Below are 21,142 nucleotides of genomic sequence, written 5' to 3'. Positions count from 1 at the left end.
AGAGTCACTTGAACTACCCTGCAAATACTGTCCCCAGGGCTGCCCAGAGATCTTCCCCTACTACAGCAAGCTCAAGCATGAGGCCCATTGTAACTTCAGACCGTATAACTGCCCATATGCTGGATCAGAGTGATCTGTTGTGGGGGATATTCCTTTTCTGGTCACTTATTTGAGAGATGATCACAAAGTAGACATGCACACCGGCTGCACATTCAACCATCGTTATGTTAAGTCTAATCCTCGCGAGGTCGAAAATGCTACCTGGATGTTAACTGTAAGTGCCAGCTTTTCTTTTCCAGTGTCTATATATATAGATTCTTATAACCCATTTAATTAGAAATGGCATGCGACAAGCTTAGGTCAAACATGATTAATGAACCCACTTACATGACCACCTACACATCATATGGACTGTTTGTTATTTGACATGCATCTTAGCCCGAATTAGATATTAAATTTTCTCCTTTGCCTGTTTTCTTAAGATCAAAATCTTTATTTGGTTTAGAATTTAACCTACCCCACCTGATAATAATATGGTAAGAATTAAGAGTGTTATACCAAATACTTGCTAGGTTTTTAATTTTTTTTATTAACATTAGGGCTGTGTTTGATAGCCCTATTTGCCATGGCAAATAATGGCAAATGCAAAAAACTCATATTTGCCACTGTTTGATACTTTTTAACCCGGTGGCAAATTTTCCAAAGATTTGCCACACCTTTTGATTTGCCACCATTTTCGTGACAAACTTTACATTGGGCGAAGCTGAGTAAATTTTGCCACGCCAAAATAACACATGAATTTGCCACCGAAAAAAACAAATTTGCCACACCAAAAGAAAAAAAACCCAATAACATCTCTCCAACCCAACTTCTTCTTCCTCTTCTTCTACACCTACTAAACTGCAAAACAACCATTTTGAAGAATACCCATCACCTGATTCTGTTATCAATACTTGGGAACTCATGGCTGGTCTAGATGAAGGTTTAGATCATTTTGATGCGAGCCCTTCATTGGATAAGGTGAAAAAATCTCAACTTGATAAAAGTAAGACTAGTTTAGTTAATGGGAAAGTGAAGAAGAATTATTGAGATTCGTATCAGCCAATGAAAATGAATTATTTTGATATTAGTGATGTTCATGAAGTTCCATTAGAGAATTCTACAAAACCATTGTGGCAACATTTGTCCGAAGAGTTGATATTATTTGAAATGGATTCAAATGTTGTGTCTAGTTTTAGAAAAGCCGAGTTAAAAAAAAAATGGGGTTTAATCATAATAAAATTATGAGATCTCGGTTTGTGAGGATAAAGTTATGCATTTGGTTGATAATAAGGTCCAGTTACAGTCTAATGAAGATAGAATTGTGATTTATTACACTAGTTTGAGAGGTATCTGAAGGACTTATGAAGATTGTTGCATTGTTAGGACTATTTTTAAGGATCTTAGAGTTAGGTTGATGAAGCGACATTATAATGGATTGACTTATAGGAAAGAATTGCGTGTGCATTGGATAAGAGTAGTGTCGGTTGCCTCAAGTTTTTATCAAGGGGGATATTTGGGTAGAGTGGAGGAAGTTAAGCAACTTCATGAAGATGGAGAGTTGGCTAAACTTGTACAAGATTTTCCAGTTCGGGGAACTGGTTTTGTTTGTGCTGTGGTGATGCAAGGTTTATTCCATGTTCGAGTTGTAGTGGAAGTCGAAAAGGTGTTTGTCGAGGAAGGCGGGTTGTGAGATGCTTGGATTGCAATGAAAACAGATTGCTTCGTGCCCGAATTTTGTTCTTGAGTGCTAGGCTACTTAGAAGTTGGCAAATGCGAGCAACCTTCAGTAGTGTGAATGGAGTATTGCTACTAGTATGTGGTTCTTTATCTCTGTTTAGGCGTTTTGTTTGTAGAACTCTTGTTAAACATTAATCCCTTTAATTGTGTAAATTGTTTTAAGAATTGGTTATTCTTGTTCATCAACTCAACGAATTGAGGAAAGAAATAAAAGAAATAATTTTATTGATTCTAGTCATTGTACAATTGATTGATACTTCATGTCTAGGTGGTTGTTTTCTAATCCTTATTAATATGCAATGTTTTGTGAGTTGCTAGTCAATCAAGAATCGGACCATTCATCCGGATTGAGTGGATTGTACTACAAATCTTCAATACATGGAAAAACTTGGAGATATTTTACAACCAAGTACTTGTATAATGTCTTTGAAATCTAGAGATGAGAAACTATATAAATTTGAATTCTTTTAAGGCTTGAAAGTTGAAACCAATCTAGTTGAACTTTGGCATCACGACAAACATAACGATTATGAAGTTTCAGCACTAAAAGGATTTCGTTTAAGAAGTTTTAAGTTCTTTACATTAAAGGACAAATGTCCCTTTATTGACCAACTTTTGGACCCAAACACTAAAACTCGATCTTTAGAGTACAAGGTATATCAGAGAATGCTAGGTAATGGTTTAGTATGATCTTGAGAATACAACAGGTAGGGAGGGTAAAGTAAGTTTTCATTGTCACTAAGAAAAGAGGCAAAAAGGTGATGTGTGGAGGCATCTTCGCTGTGTGGTGGTGGTGTGGTGAGTGTGTGCTGGTGGTGGTAGTGTGGTGAGTGTGAATTTGTGGTGTTGTGTGTGTGTGAGTGTGGTGAGTGTGAATTTGTGGTGTTGTGTGTGTGTAGTGTGGTGGTAATGTGGTGAGTCGTCTTTGGTGGTGGTGGTGGTTTAGTGGTGTAATGACTAGTAGTGTGTGTTGGTGGTGCGCGATGGTGTGGGTGGTAGGCGATGGGACCGGGTGGTGTGTATGGTGTTGGTAGTGCAATGGATTGTTGTTGTTCTTTCTGCTGCTTTGGTCTTGCAGTGATGATGGTTCAGTGCTTTGCTGCTCACGCTACGGTGATCCAGATTTCTTGCAAGTACCCGGAGAGGGTATATCGGCTTCTTCCTCGGCTCCAAAGATAAACCGAAGTGCAAGATAGCCCCGAAGAAGTTTAAGTTGGTTAGTCCGTTAGTCATATTTTGAACCTTATATTAATTTGCTTGACTACTTCATTTCCCTGTTTCCTATTCTAATATTTGCGTTTGAGGCCTTAACTAAAGATCGGCATCGATGCCATGAAGGATTCATGGGTTCTTGATTACGTTGAAAGGGTTTTGCTTTTGTCTATCCTTTTGGCTTATGGAAATGACACACTTGTAGAGCCCAAAGAAATGAGTAGCGGAATGCAAATTTTCATTTCTGAGATGACTTCTCTTGAGATAGAAAGCTAGATTTTGAAGAGTTACATGAGGTTGCTCCTATAAGTGTGCATCGATGGAGGCAATGGAGAGTTGGGAGCGAGCATGCACATGGTGCATATGAGCTCTTTGAGAATGAAGGAAACAGCCAATTTTTATCGAGGAACTTGCATCGTAAGTTTTGTTTGTTGGAATCAGCTAGTGTCCATTCTATTGCTTGAGTACATTAGTTTATTTATGGTCAATTAAATATTGTTCATTTAAGAAATTAAGAGCATTAGTAGTTCGCAAAACATAATGCATTACATTGTCAAATGGTAGGTCTTATACATAATTTCATACATGACATCAACCTATAACTTGCATTAATGTCGGTTTTCTGATTTACTTAATTATTTCTGTGAAGACACAACTAAAGGCATCTCTTGTATGTTTTATACGTGTATGTGTTTCATGTGAGCCGAAGTTGTTATTGCTTGTTTCGCATGGTAGGGTTGTTCTTTTATTTAACTAGTGTATCCCGATTCTAAGAACCTTTTGTGAATCTGTGATGCCCTGTGGGATTTACATTCAATGCCCATCTTTTTTCCCCGGGAACTTGGGCTTTCGGTTCCTCTGGCTGGAAGTTCACAACAATTGGATAAGATACCGGATGGAGCATTTCGGTTTTCTAGGATTCCCGGACTCGCGCATGGAGCATCTTCGGCCGTTGCCTAAAGTCTTGAGATAAAATCTGGCTAACCATGACGATTTATCAAATCTTTGTCGCTCTTCTTTAATGACAAACTCAAAGGGGAGACTATTCCTGCTTAATTTAAAGAATCGCCTGAGCCAAGAAAATCCAACTTGTAGATTGGCAAATAATTTGACCAGTGATGGTTTATTGTTCTGTGCCAAGATGGAGAATAAGCCATGTATCAGACATTGACATGTGAATCATGTTTATCTAATTAATGTTTTAAGTTCACTACTATTCACAATGAAGTCGTAAGTTATTGTACAGATGAGGCTATTATGTTGAAATTTGAATTGGAAAACCTGCATTGTCTGAGTCCATCTCCTTATTTATTTGAAAATTAATTTCTTCACAATTTATTTTTTTTAGAAGCAATCCAGCATTGAGTGAGGTCGAGAAAAAGGAGGATGTTTGTGTTCTCTAGTGAATGTGGACAATACTTTCAGTGCCTAGTTAAATGACCAACTCTTTTTACAACTGCTGGTGCTCTTAAGTAAAATGTATTTCTGGAAACAACGGAGGAAACCCTGCCCCAATCTGACAAATCTCAAATTTTCTCACTAGAGGTTTGCCAGTAAACAAACACCTTAAATATTTTAAAAACACAAAAAATAAAGAAATGAAATATTTACCGCGGCAAATTTGGACAATTAAACAACAACAAATAGTTGCAAATAAGGACAAATGATATTTACCACAATATCATCAAACAGTGACAATTTAAATTTGCCACAAAATATTTGCAATTGTCACATAATAAATTTGTCAGTGGCAAATGGTGACAAAATTTGCATTTGCATAGATAAATTTTCTCCTTTGACTGTTTTCTTAATATCAAAATCTTTATTTGGTTTAGAATTTAACCTACCCCCACCTGATAAGAATATGATAAGAATTAAGAGTGGTAGGTTTTTATTTTTTTTTATTGACTTGGGAAGAAAATGTTGTCATTCTAAGCCATGATTAAAGCCTTCTTAGATGCAATTATAACCCCTTTAATGCTTACCACGTGGAGATGAGGTAAGGGAATAGTTTCTGTTGAATAATTGTTGAGAAATGATTGTTGATCTTCTTTTCTATTGTATATTTACTGGGCGGAGTGGGGATGAGAACAGTGTCAATGGAGATCATCCTTACAAATTTAGTTATTTCAGCATCTCTGTTCACGTCAAATATGGCTCAATAGGGTATTTGTTTCCTTTATACAAAGCGGTTTGCATGAACTCATTTTCTGTGATGTTGGTCACTTGGTCCAGGGTCCGCCAAAATCAATTTTCATTTCATCGTTCCAGTCCCTTTGCATTCCTAATGTTTTGGCTGGGGACTAGGGTATTATAGTAGTGGATATTTGAGTTAGAGAACCAAAACCGAACCGAAAACTTTTTCTTGATTCCGGATCCGTTCCAAACCAATAACCTCAATTTGGACAAGGTCTTTTGTAATTGAATCCTAATTTCCGGTTTATAAGTATATATTTTTTGCTAAATATAAACAAGATACAAAAATCCAAAAGGCATAACTCATTGATTAAAGAAGAAAATTTTATTACTTAATCAAAAGCCATTACAAAAGCTTATAACTTTGAACTCTATCAACTATTGTTTATTATATTTTATGACGTTGAATGTCACAAAAAGTGTCAAAATTTCAACCGGATCGTGTCCATAATGGTTCAATACATCCTTAATCCATAACAAATCCAATAAGAGGCCGGTTCTGATTTTCAAGACCCAAAACTAGTCCAAAACACTAACTACCTATACCAGCTAGATCCGTTTTTATTGGTTCGGATCGGATCGGGTATCGGTTCTTATCTGATCCATTGCTAACTCTACTTGTACGTCACTCGACTCCGTCTCATAATATCATCACCTGCCACTTTTATCATTACTATCATTATCATCATACTTTTACCCACTACAGTACTCAAACTATTACCATCATCACATCCTTAACCACATTCTTTTGATACTAGTTCAAACAACATAATACCTGGAACCACCACACACGTACAACTTATGAGGACGTGTCGCTCATTCTAGCAGCACACTTATCCATACCACCACATGAGTCATACCAACTACTTGTTCACAAACATCTATAAAAACCAACCCCAGAACTACATTGGCTTGATTCCAGTCTCACTTAGACAGTGCTGAATACGTAGACATTTTCTTACTCATTAAGAACAACCATTCCCATTAACAAAAATCACCCTCTTTCTTCATCTAGATTAGAGCTAAGTCATAAACACTTGGTATAATGTCCAACTAATCCCTCGAGATAAAAATAAACATTTACAAGAAACTAAAACAAAAGTGAGTATATAATTGTATCTCAGCATCAAAATGAAAATTTCTTTATTTTGAGTTGTTTATTTCCGTTGAAGTTCAAATGTTTATTTTATTTATTTTTGCTAAAGATTTTAGTTCAATTCAAATGTTAAATAAATGAAAGCATAGACGTAATCCAATACTAACTCACATATCTTCAAAACTTTAAGACACAAACACGGAAAGACATACTAGTAAAGACATACTAATATAGTGTGCCAAGAGTTTATTTTATTTATTACGTACTACACACTAGCACGATGATAATTTTGTTCAACAGTCATAAACACAAACACATTTAAAAGGTTGGTCTGGTTTGTCACTGCCATCACCTATGCAAAGTCCATCGCCTTTGCCCTTTTGGTATTTGTCGGCGCAATGTTCTATGCAGTCTATAAGATTACAACCATTTGGATCCAATATAACTTGACATCGGGCATCTGCTTGAGGTATTATTGTTGTAGCTGCATAAATGATAGAGATACACTTAGACAACTAGTCGAAGTGAATAAGAAAAAAAACGAGTAGGCCAGATAGAGAAATTAACAAGACCTATGGTTACTTTCGTCCACTAAAAAAAATAAATAGAACGTCTATGACAACATTGTTAAAAGTTGTGAATGAAGATGCATACACAAAGTTGATTTACCTGAAAATGCAATTATAGCAAGGAAAATGAAACATATAAAAGAGAACTTAGCCATAATTTCCTTCTCGCCAACTTAGAGCAACCTTCTAGTCTTTTGTTACAAACATTGTTGAATAAGCTACTTATATAGGCTAAAACAAATCAGATTTCTAAACTAAATTAATTTACAGTTTCAATGTTTTTCTATAATTGTATGACGTAAATATTTTGTTTCTAATTTAATATTTGTATCACCAAGGTTACCAACATATAGTTGGAAAGAATTTGGTAATCCGGATGTGTGATTATTAGCAGATTTACCTATTGAATTATTTCCATTATATTTTGAATTTGGGCTAAATAAATTAGTAAAGGTTTTAATTACTTTCCATATATTAAAGGTTTATTTCCATTACATTTTGAATTTGGGCTAAATAAATTAGTAAAGGTTTTAATTACTTTCCATTTATATTTCCTTTTTCAGCCATTTAATAAATGAGTCCACGAGCGATTTGATTCTTGTTGTGCTGTTGTGATTTCCTTTTTGGGCGTTTAATAAATTAGTATAGATTTTATTTGTTTTCCGACCTTGGTGAGTGAAATTACATATATCCTTATACCAAAATCTAACATATCTCCAGTTAAATTACAGTATGTCAAATTGTCAACCAAATATGAACCAGAATTAAAGTCTCATTCCCCTGCTCTACCGATATCGATATCGATATCGGACAACAGGCTACTGCATAACATCTATAGGTGCTATTCAGGATCAAACAGCTGTTATTTATTTTATTTTTTTTGATAATTCAAACAGCTGTTATTTGAATGTGCTTGTGAGTAGATCTAGCAATGAAGCTCACGGTACTATTCCTAAGAATGCAAAGCAAAGTAGTTAAGTTTCAATGTTTTTCTATAATTGTATGACCAAAATATTTTGTTTCTAATTTAGTATGTATTACCAAGTTTACCAACATATAGTTGGAAAAATCAAATTTGTAAAATAATTGTATGACCAAAATAATTTGTTTCTAATTTCGGAGATTATATTTATATATGAATTGAAATATATTTTCTCTCTTATTGTCTGACTTCTCCTACTGTTGTTGCTATTGAGAATTTGGATTGCCCAACTTTATTAATTATTTCGTCTTTCTATGAATGTAGTAGTCCTTTTGAATCGCTATATCTTATTTGTATTTTCTACTCCACTATATATAGATATTGTTTGTATATTAAATTGTTAACAATTTTTTCCTCCGCAGAATATAAGACTTCTGTTGCTAATAACCATAATGATAATGATGATACTGCGACAACGTAAACAGTTAATCTATTGATAATTTTGTATTGCGTTCAAGTCCTATTTTCTAGTCTTGTCCAATACATAGGGATGTCCAAACGGGTATCCGAACCCCATTTTTTGGGTTTTGAACGGGTATTAGATTATCCAAACTCGGACTGGTTCTCAGCAGGTCGGGTTCGGAGTTGGGTATTTTGTTGAGAAGTGTGACCAAACCCTATTCTAATTCTATATTTCGGGTACCCATCGGGTTCGGGTTTGGATTTTGAGTAGGATAAAACTCTATATAAATAAATAAAGAAGATAATAAGAAATCTCATTTAAAATATATATCTACATTTTATTCTTTTTTGGTTATCCACTCATCCTTCAAACAAAATAAAATTTTTAAGAAATTTGAAAGTAATTATCACCTATATTCGGATATAATTCTTTCACATGTTTTAAAAATAGATAGACTCAGAAAAAACTATATACATATGAACACACATTAAATCACGTGCAATTGCCGAATAAATTGGAAATCTCGACATAAGTCTTTCCATAATCTAATATATTAAATAACTCATCATTGTAAACATGAATGAGATTATAATCCAAATATTTCTCTAATTCATTTTTTTATATGGGATTAGTAGTATGCAATTGAAACGGATTTGGGATTCAATTTCGGTCTAGGTTTTGTTTTGGGTTTTTTAGTATTTTTAACGGATTTAAGGCTAAATTATTGGGTCGGTCCGGGTTTAGAGAATGTGACCAAACCCTATCCTATGTATTTCGGTTTGGGTTTGGGTTCGGACAGAGTCCGGTACCTCTTGTCTGATACATTACTAGACGAAGAAAATATTGTCGACAATATGCCATTACCTCTTGGGGGCAATGACTTGCCACACTTATCAGATGTATTTGCCGATTGCTGGATTGTTTACACTGATGGTTCGCATAATAAGTCTGGCACAGGTATTGGGTGTGTAATCTTGCAGCCGAATAGAGAAAAAAAATGAGAAGTCAGTGCTTTTGGATTTTGACGCTTCAAATAATGAGGTCGGGTACGAAACTGTCATTTGTGGCTTGCGCACTGCTCTTCACTTGGGGGCGACTAAGTTACGATTATTCACAGATTCTAAGTTAGTCGCTAGCCAGTTTGGAAGATTGTATGCAGCTCGTCAATCCAACTTATATAGAGAAATCTAAGATTGTTTAAGTGGAGTGTGGCTAATTATGGTTTTATTCTTGATTATATATATATATATATATATATATATATATATTGAACCGATTGGTTCAATATTTTTTTATTGAAATCCAACAATTATTTTTTTATGTCGTCGCAGGCAAACCAAAAAAAGAAGACCTATAAAAGGTAAGCAAATGCCAGGTTGTTAGAGTGGGAGACAATATTGTTTGTGGTAACATACATAAAACTGGTCTTACGGTGGCTGAGGACGCTACAATGGCAAGTGAGATGGACGTCATGTCATCACAGGTTCAGTATTCAGATACTTTGCTTAGGGAAGGCATGCATATCCATGTGGATAGCTTCCCAGCAACTAGTTACGAGAGTGGAGGCTCCCACATTGCTACTTCCCAACCATCAAGTCAGTCAGCCCGTCCAAGCAAATTGCCTCAGAAGAAGCGCAAGAGCATGGGAGGTGGAGGCAATGATGTTATGGAAGGCATGAGGTTTGTTATGCATAATGTGGCAAATTCTTTGCGTGTGAGGAGTGAAATTAAGCGTGAGAGGACTGAAATTGAGCGTGAGAGGATTGCAATTGAGGCTAGTAAGAACAATGCTCCAGCCCTTACTTGGGACCAAATTTGTTTAGCCATTGATGAAATTGACATGTTGGATGAGGAACAAAAGATTGCAGTTATGGAGTTGTTTTCACAAGATGGTGCTGAAAACCTGAAAATGTTTTTTCTCAAGATAAGTACCAACAAGCGTGCTAGTTGGTTATTGAAGAAGCTTGGTGATAATTGAGTGGATGGATTCTCAAGTCTTTTGTGAGTGTTTTAGATACACTTTGGATATATGCTTTAATGCGCTATTTTTCTTTTTATGATGGAGTGTTAAAGTCTTTTGTAGCGTTTTAGATCCATTAACTATTTTGGATGTTTTCAAGATTACAGTAGTTTTTTATTGTTGTTTTAGTGAATGCAACAATGGTTTATGTGTTTGAGGGAGTTCTCTATTATTATTGTTAGACAATATTATATATGAGTTTGCAGATGTCATACAAGTGTTTATACTCCTAAAACAGGATAGTTTTTGTCTGTTTTTTTTTCGGTTCTATATGATAATAAATTCATTTTAATTTACAAGTGTCATGTATATATCCGCAAAATGAAAAAGGTCATGTCATTTGTTTTTGTTTTTTTATTTTTTTCCCAAGAGCAATGAGTTTTGGAGAAAAATGATAAGTAGATTGGAGAAATATAATAAGTAATATGGATGAATTATTCATGTTTCCAGCTTTCTTTTCCTTTCCATAGTTTTTGCATAACAAACAGGATTATTCATTTTCTCAGTTTTACTTTCATTTTCACAGTTTATCAAACAGACACATATTTGAAACTCTTTCCATTCCATTCATCTATTCCATAGTGGACCACTTTTTTTTATTTCCTTTCCTTTCTATTAGTAAAATTTTAACAAACACACCCTATATCTTTTTTGTAAGTTCTTACTTGGTTTCCTATCTCCTTTCTTAGCCATTACTATGAAGTACGAAGGATCAACTATAAATTGTGCTGGTTGTGGTAGTTGGGAATGGAAGTCTCTTTGCTTCATTTCCAGTCTCAGAATCCGAGAATCTGTGTCTCCCTGTACAACTTGTATAAAGATAAGAGCATCTCTAAGTGGAGGTATCACTTGCATATTTGCCTCCACCATTCGGAATTTCGTGAAAAAACATCTCTAGGTGGAGGCAAATGTGGAGGTATCACATGTCTAGCCGCATCTGTAGATGCAAATTTGGGGATGCTTGGGTGACCGGTGACCTTAATCGGCGTTTTTTTTTTTTCACTTTTTTCAACCTGAGGCGATAGTGGTAATGTCGCGCGACAGTATCAATGTCGCGCAAGGTAGACTCTATTCCAAATTTGCGCCTCCACCTAAAGTTGGTCAAATTTTGCAGATACTTATCTCAAATTTCGGCCTCAAATATGTAGGTGATACTACCAAAATCTAGAGATGCTCTAAGCATATAAGTATGCAAAAAACACGATGTAGGGAGTGACAGGTGAAAGTGGAGAACGCGAAGAAGCGTGCGTGCAATGCAAAATTGCAAACCAGGACAACTCAATACCGGTATATATACCATTTGGTTTCCTGTTTCCATACCTTCACATTTTGTTGAACTCAAAAGTTTGCAGAAACTAAAACAAAAGTGAGCATACAATTGTATCTCAGCGTCACGACGAACAATTCTTTCTTTTGAGTTACTTATTCCGTTGAAGTTCAAATGTTTCTTTTATTTATTTTTGCTATGATTTTAGTTCAAATGTTAAAGAAATGAGAGCATAGACGTACTCAGTAGTCAATACAATATTCACTCACATATCTTTAAAAATTTAAGACACAAAGGTCCGCTTGTTTAGTCGGAAAACACAAGAAAATTTTGTTTTAGAAAATTTTACAGGCGTTTTTATTTTTCCGGGTGCTTGGTTGGAGTAGTGATGGGGTGGGGCTGTGGAAATAATTCTAAAAAGTATTAAAATGGAGAGCTAATTTTACATTTCAAAAATGGCGACAAAACTTTCCCCAACATGAAAACCCTTCGTCCCGATCTTTTCTCCCATTCAACAACTGATTTCACTTACCTTACCGAGCACCGGCTAAATTATGGAACATTTTGTTTTGGAAATTCGTTCAGAACAAATATTTCTAAATTAAAACTTTCCACATTTGCATCTATTTCCTTGATACCAAGCGGAGCCAAAGTCACAAACACGTAAAGACATGTAAATATCGTGTGCCAAGAGTTTATTTAATTTATTACGTACTACACACTAGCACGATGATAATTTTGCTCAACAGTCATAAACACAAACACATTTAAAAGGCTGGTCGAGTTTTCCACTGCCATCGCCTATGCAAAGTCCATCACCATTTTTGTATTCGCCAGCGCATTTTTCTTCGCAGGGTCCAAGATCACAACGTTTCGGATCCAATGTAACCTGACATCGGGCATCTGCTTGAGGTATTATTGTTGTAGCTGTATAAATGATATAGAGATACACTTAGACAACTAGTCAAAGTGAATAAGAAAAAAAAAACGAGTAGGCCGAATAGAGAAAATAACAAGGCCTACGGGTTACTTTTGTGAGTTTTGTCCACTGAAAAACATATAGAACGTCTATCACAACATTGTTAAAACTTGAGAATAAATACGTATACACAAGTTGATTTACCTGAAAATGCAATTAGAGCAAGGAAAAAGAAACATATAAAAGAGTGCTTAGCCATAATTTTCTTCTAGACAACTTAGAGCAACCTTCTAATCCTTTGTAACAAATATTATTGAATTGAATAAGCTACTTATAGAGGCTAAAAATAATTCAGATTTGTAAAATAAATTACAGTTTCAATGTTTTTCTATAATTGTATGGCGTAAATATTTTGTTTATCACCAAGATTAATTACCAATATAATTAGAAAACAACATATTTCCTGTCATTCAATTATATTATGTCTTTCCATTATGTTTTGAATTTAGGCTAAATAAATTAGTAAAGGTTTTAATTATTTTCCACATATAAAAGGTTTGGTATATCTTAGGATGTGATCCGTAGGAGCGGCTCAAGGCTTTTGGAGGCCTAGGCGAATGTTGCCGGGTCCTTCAACCATTAGGCTGAGTCCAATGGTTTGGTGTCTAAAAACACCAAATCACAATAGTACAGTAGATAGGTTAAGATGGATGGCGTTTAGGTGCCCAATGGGTTTTAGCGTAAACAGTAAAACAATTTTTTTTTCAATCCTAGCCACCATTGGCAATGGTGGGTGCAAAACACTTTCTATTTTTCGTCTTTTTTTTCAATTTTTCGATTCTAGCCTCCACAGTGATAGGTGTGTAGATTTATTTGGAAATTCTAGCCGCTACACACAGAAGTGGGTAGATTTATTTCGATTTATTTCTCTGGCCGCCACTCGTTATGGCGTGCAAAGCCTACGCTATATCGTTAAAATTGACGGTATACATAACGAAATTTATACCGATAGCGTTTTGAAGCATCATTGGATAACAATTTTTGTGATATTTGATGTTTTGCCGCAGTATTGGACTTGGCCTTAGGAAAAGGGGAGCTAGAATATTGGAATATAGTGATATGAGCCTACTTTGATCAAATTTGAGAGAATCTACATACATAATTAAATTAGAATCTTTTATCAAATAGAAATATGGAATGGAACATGTTAACATATTTAATGATTTCAAAAATTACTTGAACCTAAATAGTACACAGAAGTACATTTCATGCTTCAAAGTTCACATTAACATGATGATACTGTCACTGAAATATACGCCACTTCAGGCTTCACAAATATTCATAGACAATAGGCTATAAGAGCCTCACCACAACGCCCCAAACCTTTATCAAACACCTTAAAGCCCAAATATTCGTAGTTAGTGGCTATAAAAGATTGAGCCCAAACCTTAGCAACACCTCCACCCATTAACCTGATACTAAAATCAAAACCAACTTCGTCAACAAGGAAAAATAGGCTGAATTTGGGGATAGGGCCGGCCCTGGGGGATTCGTAGAACAAACTTCACCTATTGAAATTAGTATGAATTTAATAAATTTATATTTCTTTTTTGGGCATTTAATAAATTAGTATAGATTTTATTTGTTTTCCGACCTTGGTGAGTGAAATTATATATATCCTTGTACCAAAATCTAACATATCTCCAGTGAAATTACAGTATGTCACCAAATGTGAACCAGAATTAAAGTCTCATTCCCCTGCTCTACCGATATCGGACAACATATCTCCATTCTGTAAAAGGACTCACAGTTGTAAGATTGCACCCATAGTTCGGGATTTTGGAATTCTCGGAATTCCGATAAATTCAAAAACAGAAATCCATTAAATTTCAAATTTATTTGGAATTTCGGAAATTTCAACTCTATGTTTAGAATTTCGGTTTTTTGGAAAACCGAAATTCCGGGCGGAATTCCGGAGTTTCGTTCGGAATCAGGAACTATGATTGCACCGCAACAACAAATTCATTACAAATTTTGATCGTGTCTGGAATACTTTGGCCAATCAGATTTTATTATTATTATTTTTTTTAATGGCCAGACATGGCTTATATCGGACAAATGATTATGACTACAGGTATGAACTTCGGCAGGATACTTTCCTCATCGTGTTGATAGAGAAAGAAAAAATTTATTAAAGCTTCTACAATAGCATTTTCTAGATTTCATGCTCGGCTAAAAAAAACGGAAGAGGCCTGGTAAGGCAACCCTCACTCAATTGGTATCCTCGTACGATTACTTTATAGACCAGCTATGGCAGTGACACAACTGCCCATACGAATGTTTTGGGATATTTGAGTTAGAGAACTAAAACCGAACTGAAAACTTTTTCTTGATTCCGGATCCGATCCGTTCCAAACCAATAACCTCAATTTGGATCGGGTCTTTTGTAATTAAATCCTAATTTCCGTTTGCTAAATATAAACAAGATACAAAAATCCAAAAAGTATATCTCATTGATTAAAGAAGAAAATTTTACTACTTAATCAAAAGCCATTACAAAAGCTTATAACTTTGAACTCTATCAACTATTGTTTATTATATTTTATGACGTTGAATACTTGAATGTCACAAAAAGAATGAGCTCAAAATTTCAACCGGATCGACGGGATCGTGTCCATAATGGTTCAATACATCTTTAATCCATAACCAATCTAATAAGAGGCCAGTTCTGATTTCCAAGACCCAAAACCAGTCCAAAACACTAACTATCTATACCAGACCCGCTTTTATTGGTTCAGATCGGATCGGATATCGGTTCTTACCCGGTCCATTGCCAACCCTACTTGTACGTCACTCGACTCCGTCTCGTAATATCATCACCTGTCACTCTCATCATTGCTATCATTAGCATCAGACTTTTACCTGCTCCAATACTCAAACTATTACCATCATCACATCCTTAACCACATTCTTTTGATACCAGTTCAAACAACATAATATCTGGAACCACCACACACGTACAGCTTGTGAGGATGTGTCGCTCATTCTAGCAGCACACTTGTCCATACCACCACATGAGCCCTACCAACTACTTGCTCACAAGCACCTATAAAAACCAACCCCATGCTAGAACTACGTTGGCTTGATTTCAGTCTCACTCACACCACGGGCGGATCTAGGATTTTAGATAAGGGGGGGCTGCCATGGAGTTAACCTTTAAAGATTTTCTTAGGAACCAATAATCAATGTCTACGAAAAATTATCTAAATATCTATTTGAGTTCATAATTAGCTAGCATTGATAAACAAAAGAATTATCGCTTTTATTACCTTACCCAAAATGGACAAAATAGTGTTTTCACTATAGACCTAGACAAATATAACAAAGAAATGTGCAAAAATAACATAGCACATTAGCATCACACTAGTGAAGTTTTGACCTGCGTGGATTCTTATCAAATACATATATTATTGCATCCAAATCAACTTCTTTAGCAAATTCCCGTTCAATGTAAATAGTCATGCAATCTGCAAGAAATTCATCCCCCATCTTGTTACGAAGTCGTGTTTTGAGCAATTTCATAGCTGAGAATACTCGTTCTGTAGTTGCCGTGGAAACAGGAAGTGTTAAGACAAGACGAATCAATCTATCAATCAAACAATAGATCTTGATCTTTCTTGTTTCAACTAGTCTTTGACATAATTCGGAGATGGTAGACAACTTCTGAAAAAGAGGATGCTTGAGCACATCAAGTTTGTAATGTTGCAGTTGACTTCTCAAATGATGTATCTCTTGTTTCGTGAAGTCTCCACAATAAAAAATTTCTGCGAGTTTGCAAATGTCATCAATCTTTGAAGGACTTAAAAGCATCTTTCGGATCCAAAGCGTAACTAAGATAAAAGCGACTCTATTGTTTCTTCTGGAAATATGTTATTTAATTTCACCAACTGGTAATCTATTACAGCATTAAATAACTCGATGTGGTAGTGATGCTCAACTGTAATGTAATCTTTCTGCTGGCAAGAACGACCTGTACCCGCCATGTGTCGAGCACCCATATCAGGCATATCAATGTCATGTTTTTTGCAAAACAAAATCACATCACTAAGGAAAGCGCCCCAAAAAGATCCTCTTAATTCTTGAAGAAGTGCTTTCGTACTGGAGACTAAGCTGATAGCATTTAAAATGTCTTGGGACTTTTCTTGCAGGGCTTTACACAAGACATTAGTAATTCCCATAGTCTTATGCAATAAATGAAAAAGAAAGGCAAACTCAAAACTTTTCATTGCAAGAATAGCACCTTTAGCTTCCCCACGCATAGAGTTGTTTGACCCATTCTTCATGACGCTTTCAAGAACTATACAAATTGAATCAAACATCTCTTTCAGGCTACAAACTGAAGCAAAATGAGAACTCTATCTAGTATCTCCTGCTCGTTGCAAAGTAGAAACTTGATTAACTCCTTTTCCAGTAACAAGTTCACCACTAGCTACCAGCATATCAATTTCATTTTTCCGAGTATCTTCCAACTCCACATTTTACGGCAAATAACATGAAGATTAACAATAGAAGCCAACTTGGAAAAAAACAACCAAACATCAGAAACATCTATAGAAGCCGCAACTAGAGCAAGTTGTAGACGATGTACAAAGCAATGCACATAATATGCATATGGACACTCCTTTAGAAACAATGTCTGTAATCCATTCCATTGACCACACATATTGCTAGCACCATCATAACCTTGACCTCTCATATTTATAATATGCAAATTATGGCGAGCAAGGATATTGCATATAGCTTCTTTCAAAGTTAAAGCACAAGTGTCTTTAACACCAACAATACCAAGAAAATACTCTCTAACAAAACCACCTCTATCAACAAATCTTAGGACAATCGTCATTTGCTCCTTGTTTGAATTATCTTGTACTTCATCAACAAGGACACAAAATTTTGCATCACCAATTTCCTCACGAATTCTCTCTCTCACTTTATCGGCATAGATATGCAAAAATGTCTTTTGAATTGAATGTGAGGTATATGTGGCATTTCTCGGAGCATCTTTTAATAATTCTACAACCTTGTCATTCAACATCGCTGCAAATCCCAACACTCCCTTGAAATTTCTACCATTTTTTGACTTTTTGGACTCGTCATGGCCTCTAAAAGAAATCCCTTGTAGTGCAAGAAATTGAATACACTGAAGAATAGCTTTGACTAGCAAACGGTTCTTAACAACCTCTTCTTTAGATAATGTATTTAACACATTATATATATGTCGAGAAGGATTCATGAAATTTTCACAAGCTATCATCGCCGACCTATGAGGTGAGCATGAACCTCCTTCATGTTGCAAAAAGGAACACTTCTTTCCATTATTAATCTTCTTCCAACATTTAAAACCTTCAAGCGGTGAATCGGGGACGGGGCCGGATTTGTTTCAAATATAAAACATGGAAAACAATAAGCTTTATCCGTATGGAGTGAGTACTCTAGCCAAGAAAGAGTGTGAACCAAGAGGAGTTGAACTGACGAATTTGCTTTCCGAATATGGTGGATGGATACTCTTTCTCATTGAGTTCAAGTAACCAACGCCCCTTTCCAAGAAAAACTCGTCGAACATCATCTTGTTGATTAACCGAGTAATTATATATTGGAGTACGTTTACCTGGATCACGTTCAAATAAAGATGTGGAGTCAACTTCTTCAACACTAACTCTTTGGGCTTGAGGATAAGGTTCAACTTGCTCAATTTCAACAACTTGAACTTGTGAAGGAGATTGGCCATCTCTATCAAGTCTTGAAATATCAAGACTAGATGATGTAGAAGTTACATCATTTTCTGGGGTGACATATTTGGGTTTAAAGAAAAAAAACATGGTTTTCATTTTCTTACGAGCTTGATGTTCAGACATTCTTACCTAAGATAAATCATAATAAATTTGTAATCAATAGTTTGCTCTATACTAAAAACAAAAAAAAAATATCACAATAATAACTACAATAATATTCAACTAATTAAATAAGACAAAAAATTAAATGGCAATCTAATACTCCAATATAAACTACAAGTTAACAAGGCAATAAGTCAAGTAGAGAACACATTAGTATTTGAAAATTGAAAAACAAAAACGAAATAAAAAAATATAGGCATAATACAAAACAATTTACCTTAGCCCTTAGGTAATGAATAGCCGAATATGAAATAAAATGATAAATAGATTAGGCGCGGAATTAGAACTGCCGACTGGAAGAAGACAATAATAGATAACAAAATTTTCTTTTGTGAACAGTACGAGTGTACGACACAAAGGGCTATTTTGTTTTTTTGTTAACCTTTCAGTTTTTTTTTTCGGTTTTACTTTTTGACTAGGAACGTGACTTGAGAAACTCGGATTGTGAGTTGCGAGAAACTGGGATAGTGACTTGTGGGCCAGGGGGATTGTAAGTTGTGACTTGTGATTCCTTCTTTTTTTTTCGCTAATAGGAACAGCAAACAGGAGAAGACCAAACTGGAATTGATTGTGACTTGTGGGCCTATGGGCTAGTGACTACTATTTTTTTGGGGTTGGTGTAGCCCCGGTCAGCCAACCTTTAGATCTGCCCCTGACTCACACTTTCTTTGAATCACGTAGGCGTTTTTCTTACTTCATTAAAACAACTATTCCCATTAACCAAAAACATCCCTTTTGTCTATCCCAGATTATATAAATTTAAGTCATAAACACTTGGTATAATATCCAACTAATCCCTCGGGATAAAAATAGACATTTACAAGAAACTAAAACAAAAGTGAGTATATAATTGTATCTTAGCATCAAGATGAAAATTTCTTTCTTTTGAGTTGTTTATTTCCGTTGAAGTTCAAATGTTTATTTTATTTACTTTTGCTAAAGATTTTAGTTCAATTCAAATGTTAAATAAATGAAAGCATAGACGTAATCCAATACTAACTCACATAACTTCAAAACTTTAAGACACAAACTCGTAAAGACATACTAGTAAACACATACTAATATAGTGTGCCAAGAGTTTATTTTATTTATTACGTACTACACACTAGCACGATGATAATTTTGCTCAACAGTCATAAACACAAACACATTTAAAAGGTTGGTTTGGTTTGTCACTGCCATCACCTATGCAAAGTCCATCGCCTTTGCCCTTTTGGTATTTGTCGGCGCAATGTTCTATGCAGTCTATAAGATTACAACCATTTGGATCCAATATAACTTGACATCGGGCATCTGCTTGAGGTATTATTGTTGTAGCTGCATAAATGATAGAGATACACTTAGACAACTAGTCGAAGTGAATAAGAAAAAAAAACGAGTAGGCCGGATAGAGAAATTAACAAGACCTATGGTTACTTTCGTCCACTAAAAAAAAAATAGAACGTCTATGACAACATTGTTAAAAGTTGTGAATGAAGATGCATACACAAAGTTGATTTACCTGAAAATGCAATTATAGCAAGGAAAATGAAACATATAAAAGAGAGCTTAGCCATAATTTCTTTCTCGCCAACTTAGAGCAACCTTCTAGTCCTTTGTTACAAACATTGTTGAATAAGCTACTTATAGAGGCTAAAACAAATCAGATTTCTAAACTAAATTAATTTACAGTTTCAATGTTTTTCTATAATTGTATGACGTAAATATTTTGTTTCTAATTTAATATATGTATCACCAAGGTTACCAACATATAGTTGGAAAGAATTTGGTAATCCGGATGTGTGATTATTAGCAGATTTACCTATTGAATTATTTCCATTATATTTTGAATTTGGGCTAAATAAATTAGTAAAGGTTTTAATTACTTTCCACATATTAAAGGTTTATTTCCATTATATTTTGAATTTGGGCTAAATAAATTAATAAAGGTTTTAATTACTTTCCATTTATATTTCCTTTTTCAGCCATTTAATAAATGAGTCCACGAGCGATTTGATTCTTGTTGTGCTGTTGTGATTTCCTTTTTGGGCGTTTAATAAATGAGTATAGATTTTATTTGTTTTCCGACCTTGGTGAGTGAAATTACATATATCCTTATACCAAAATTTAACATATCTCCAGTTAAATTACAGTATGTCAAATTGTCAACCAAATATGAACCAGAATTAAAGTCTCATTCCCCTGCTCTACCGATATCGATATCGGACAACATGCTACTGAATAACATCTATAGGTGCTATTCAGGATCAAACAGCTGTTATTTATTTTATTTTTTTGATAATTCAAACAGCTGTTATTTGAATGTGCTTGTGAGTAGATCTAGCAATGAAACTCACGGTACTCTTCGTAAGAACGCAAAGCAAAGTATTTAAGTTTCAATGTTTTTCTATAATTGTATGACCAAAATATTTTGTTTCTAATTTAGTATGTATTACCAAGTTTACCAACATATAGTTGGAAAAATCAAATTTGTAAAATAATTGCATGACCAAAATATTTTGTTTCTAATTTTGGAGACTATGAATTGAAATATATTTCCTTTCTTATTGTCTGACTTTCCTTTCTTTGTAATCCTAAATAACCACTTAGAATCTTCAATTGGCAACGAAATGGGCAAATTCATTTCATCACCTGGGTATATATTGCAAGCTTCATTAATCGATTGAACTTTTGATGCAGAAAGAACATGCCTCAACTCACATTGAACATTTCAGGAATGATTTTTCTCCTGGCTTTGATTGGGTA

At 34.9% G+C, this 21,142-nt stretch overlaps 1 protein-coding gene and 2 long non-coding RNA genes across 3 annotated transcripts; all 3 read right to left on the bottom strand.

Annotated features, from left to right (window-relative positions):
• Positions 1-12,204: 12,204 nt before the first annotated feature.
• Positions 12,205-12,731, bottom strand: LOC147513989 (uncharacterized). The gene is made up of 2 exons (XR_015217440.1): positions 12,648-12,731; positions 12,205-12,451 (listed from the first exon to the last, which is right to left on the bottom strand). It is a non-coding gene; the product is annotated as an uncharacterized LOC147513989 (long non-coding RNA).
• Positions 12,732-16,932: 4,201 nt separating this feature from the next.
• LOC147513988 (uncharacterized) lies at positions 16,933-17,757 on the bottom strand. Its single transcript, XM_086598984.1, has one exon. The coding sequence runs from the start codon at positions 17,755-17,757 to the stop codon at positions 16,933-16,935; it is 825 nt and encodes a 274-aa protein (XP_086455110.1).
• A 1,625-nt stretch (positions 17,758-19,382) lies between these two features.
• On the bottom strand, positions 19,383-19,994 carry LOC147513987 (uncharacterized). The gene is made up of 2 exons (XR_015217439.1): positions 19,899-19,994; positions 19,383-19,714 (listed from the first exon to the last, which is right to left on the bottom strand). It is a non-coding gene; the product is annotated as an uncharacterized LOC147513987 (long non-coding RNA).
• Between the last annotated feature and the right edge of the window lie 1,148 nt (positions 19,995-21,142).

Source organism: Coptis chinensis, chromosome 3 (genome assembly GCF_015680905.1).
Source record: "Coptis chinensis isolate HL-2020 chromosome 3, ASM1568090v1, whole genome shotgun sequence".
In the NCBI taxonomy this organism is placed as follows: domain Eukaryota; kingdom Viridiplantae; phylum Streptophyta; class Magnoliopsida; order Ranunculales; family Ranunculaceae; genus Coptis; species Coptis chinensis.
Note: the sequence above shows the minus strand (reverse complement) of the source record. Positions and strands in the feature narration are given on the sequence as shown.

Bases quoted from the DNA above. Each gene is read 5' to 3' on its own strand.
- LOC147513988 (XM_086598984.1), bottom strand. From the start codon at position 17,757: ATGATAGCTTGTGAAAATTTCATGAATCCTTCTCGACATATATATAAT.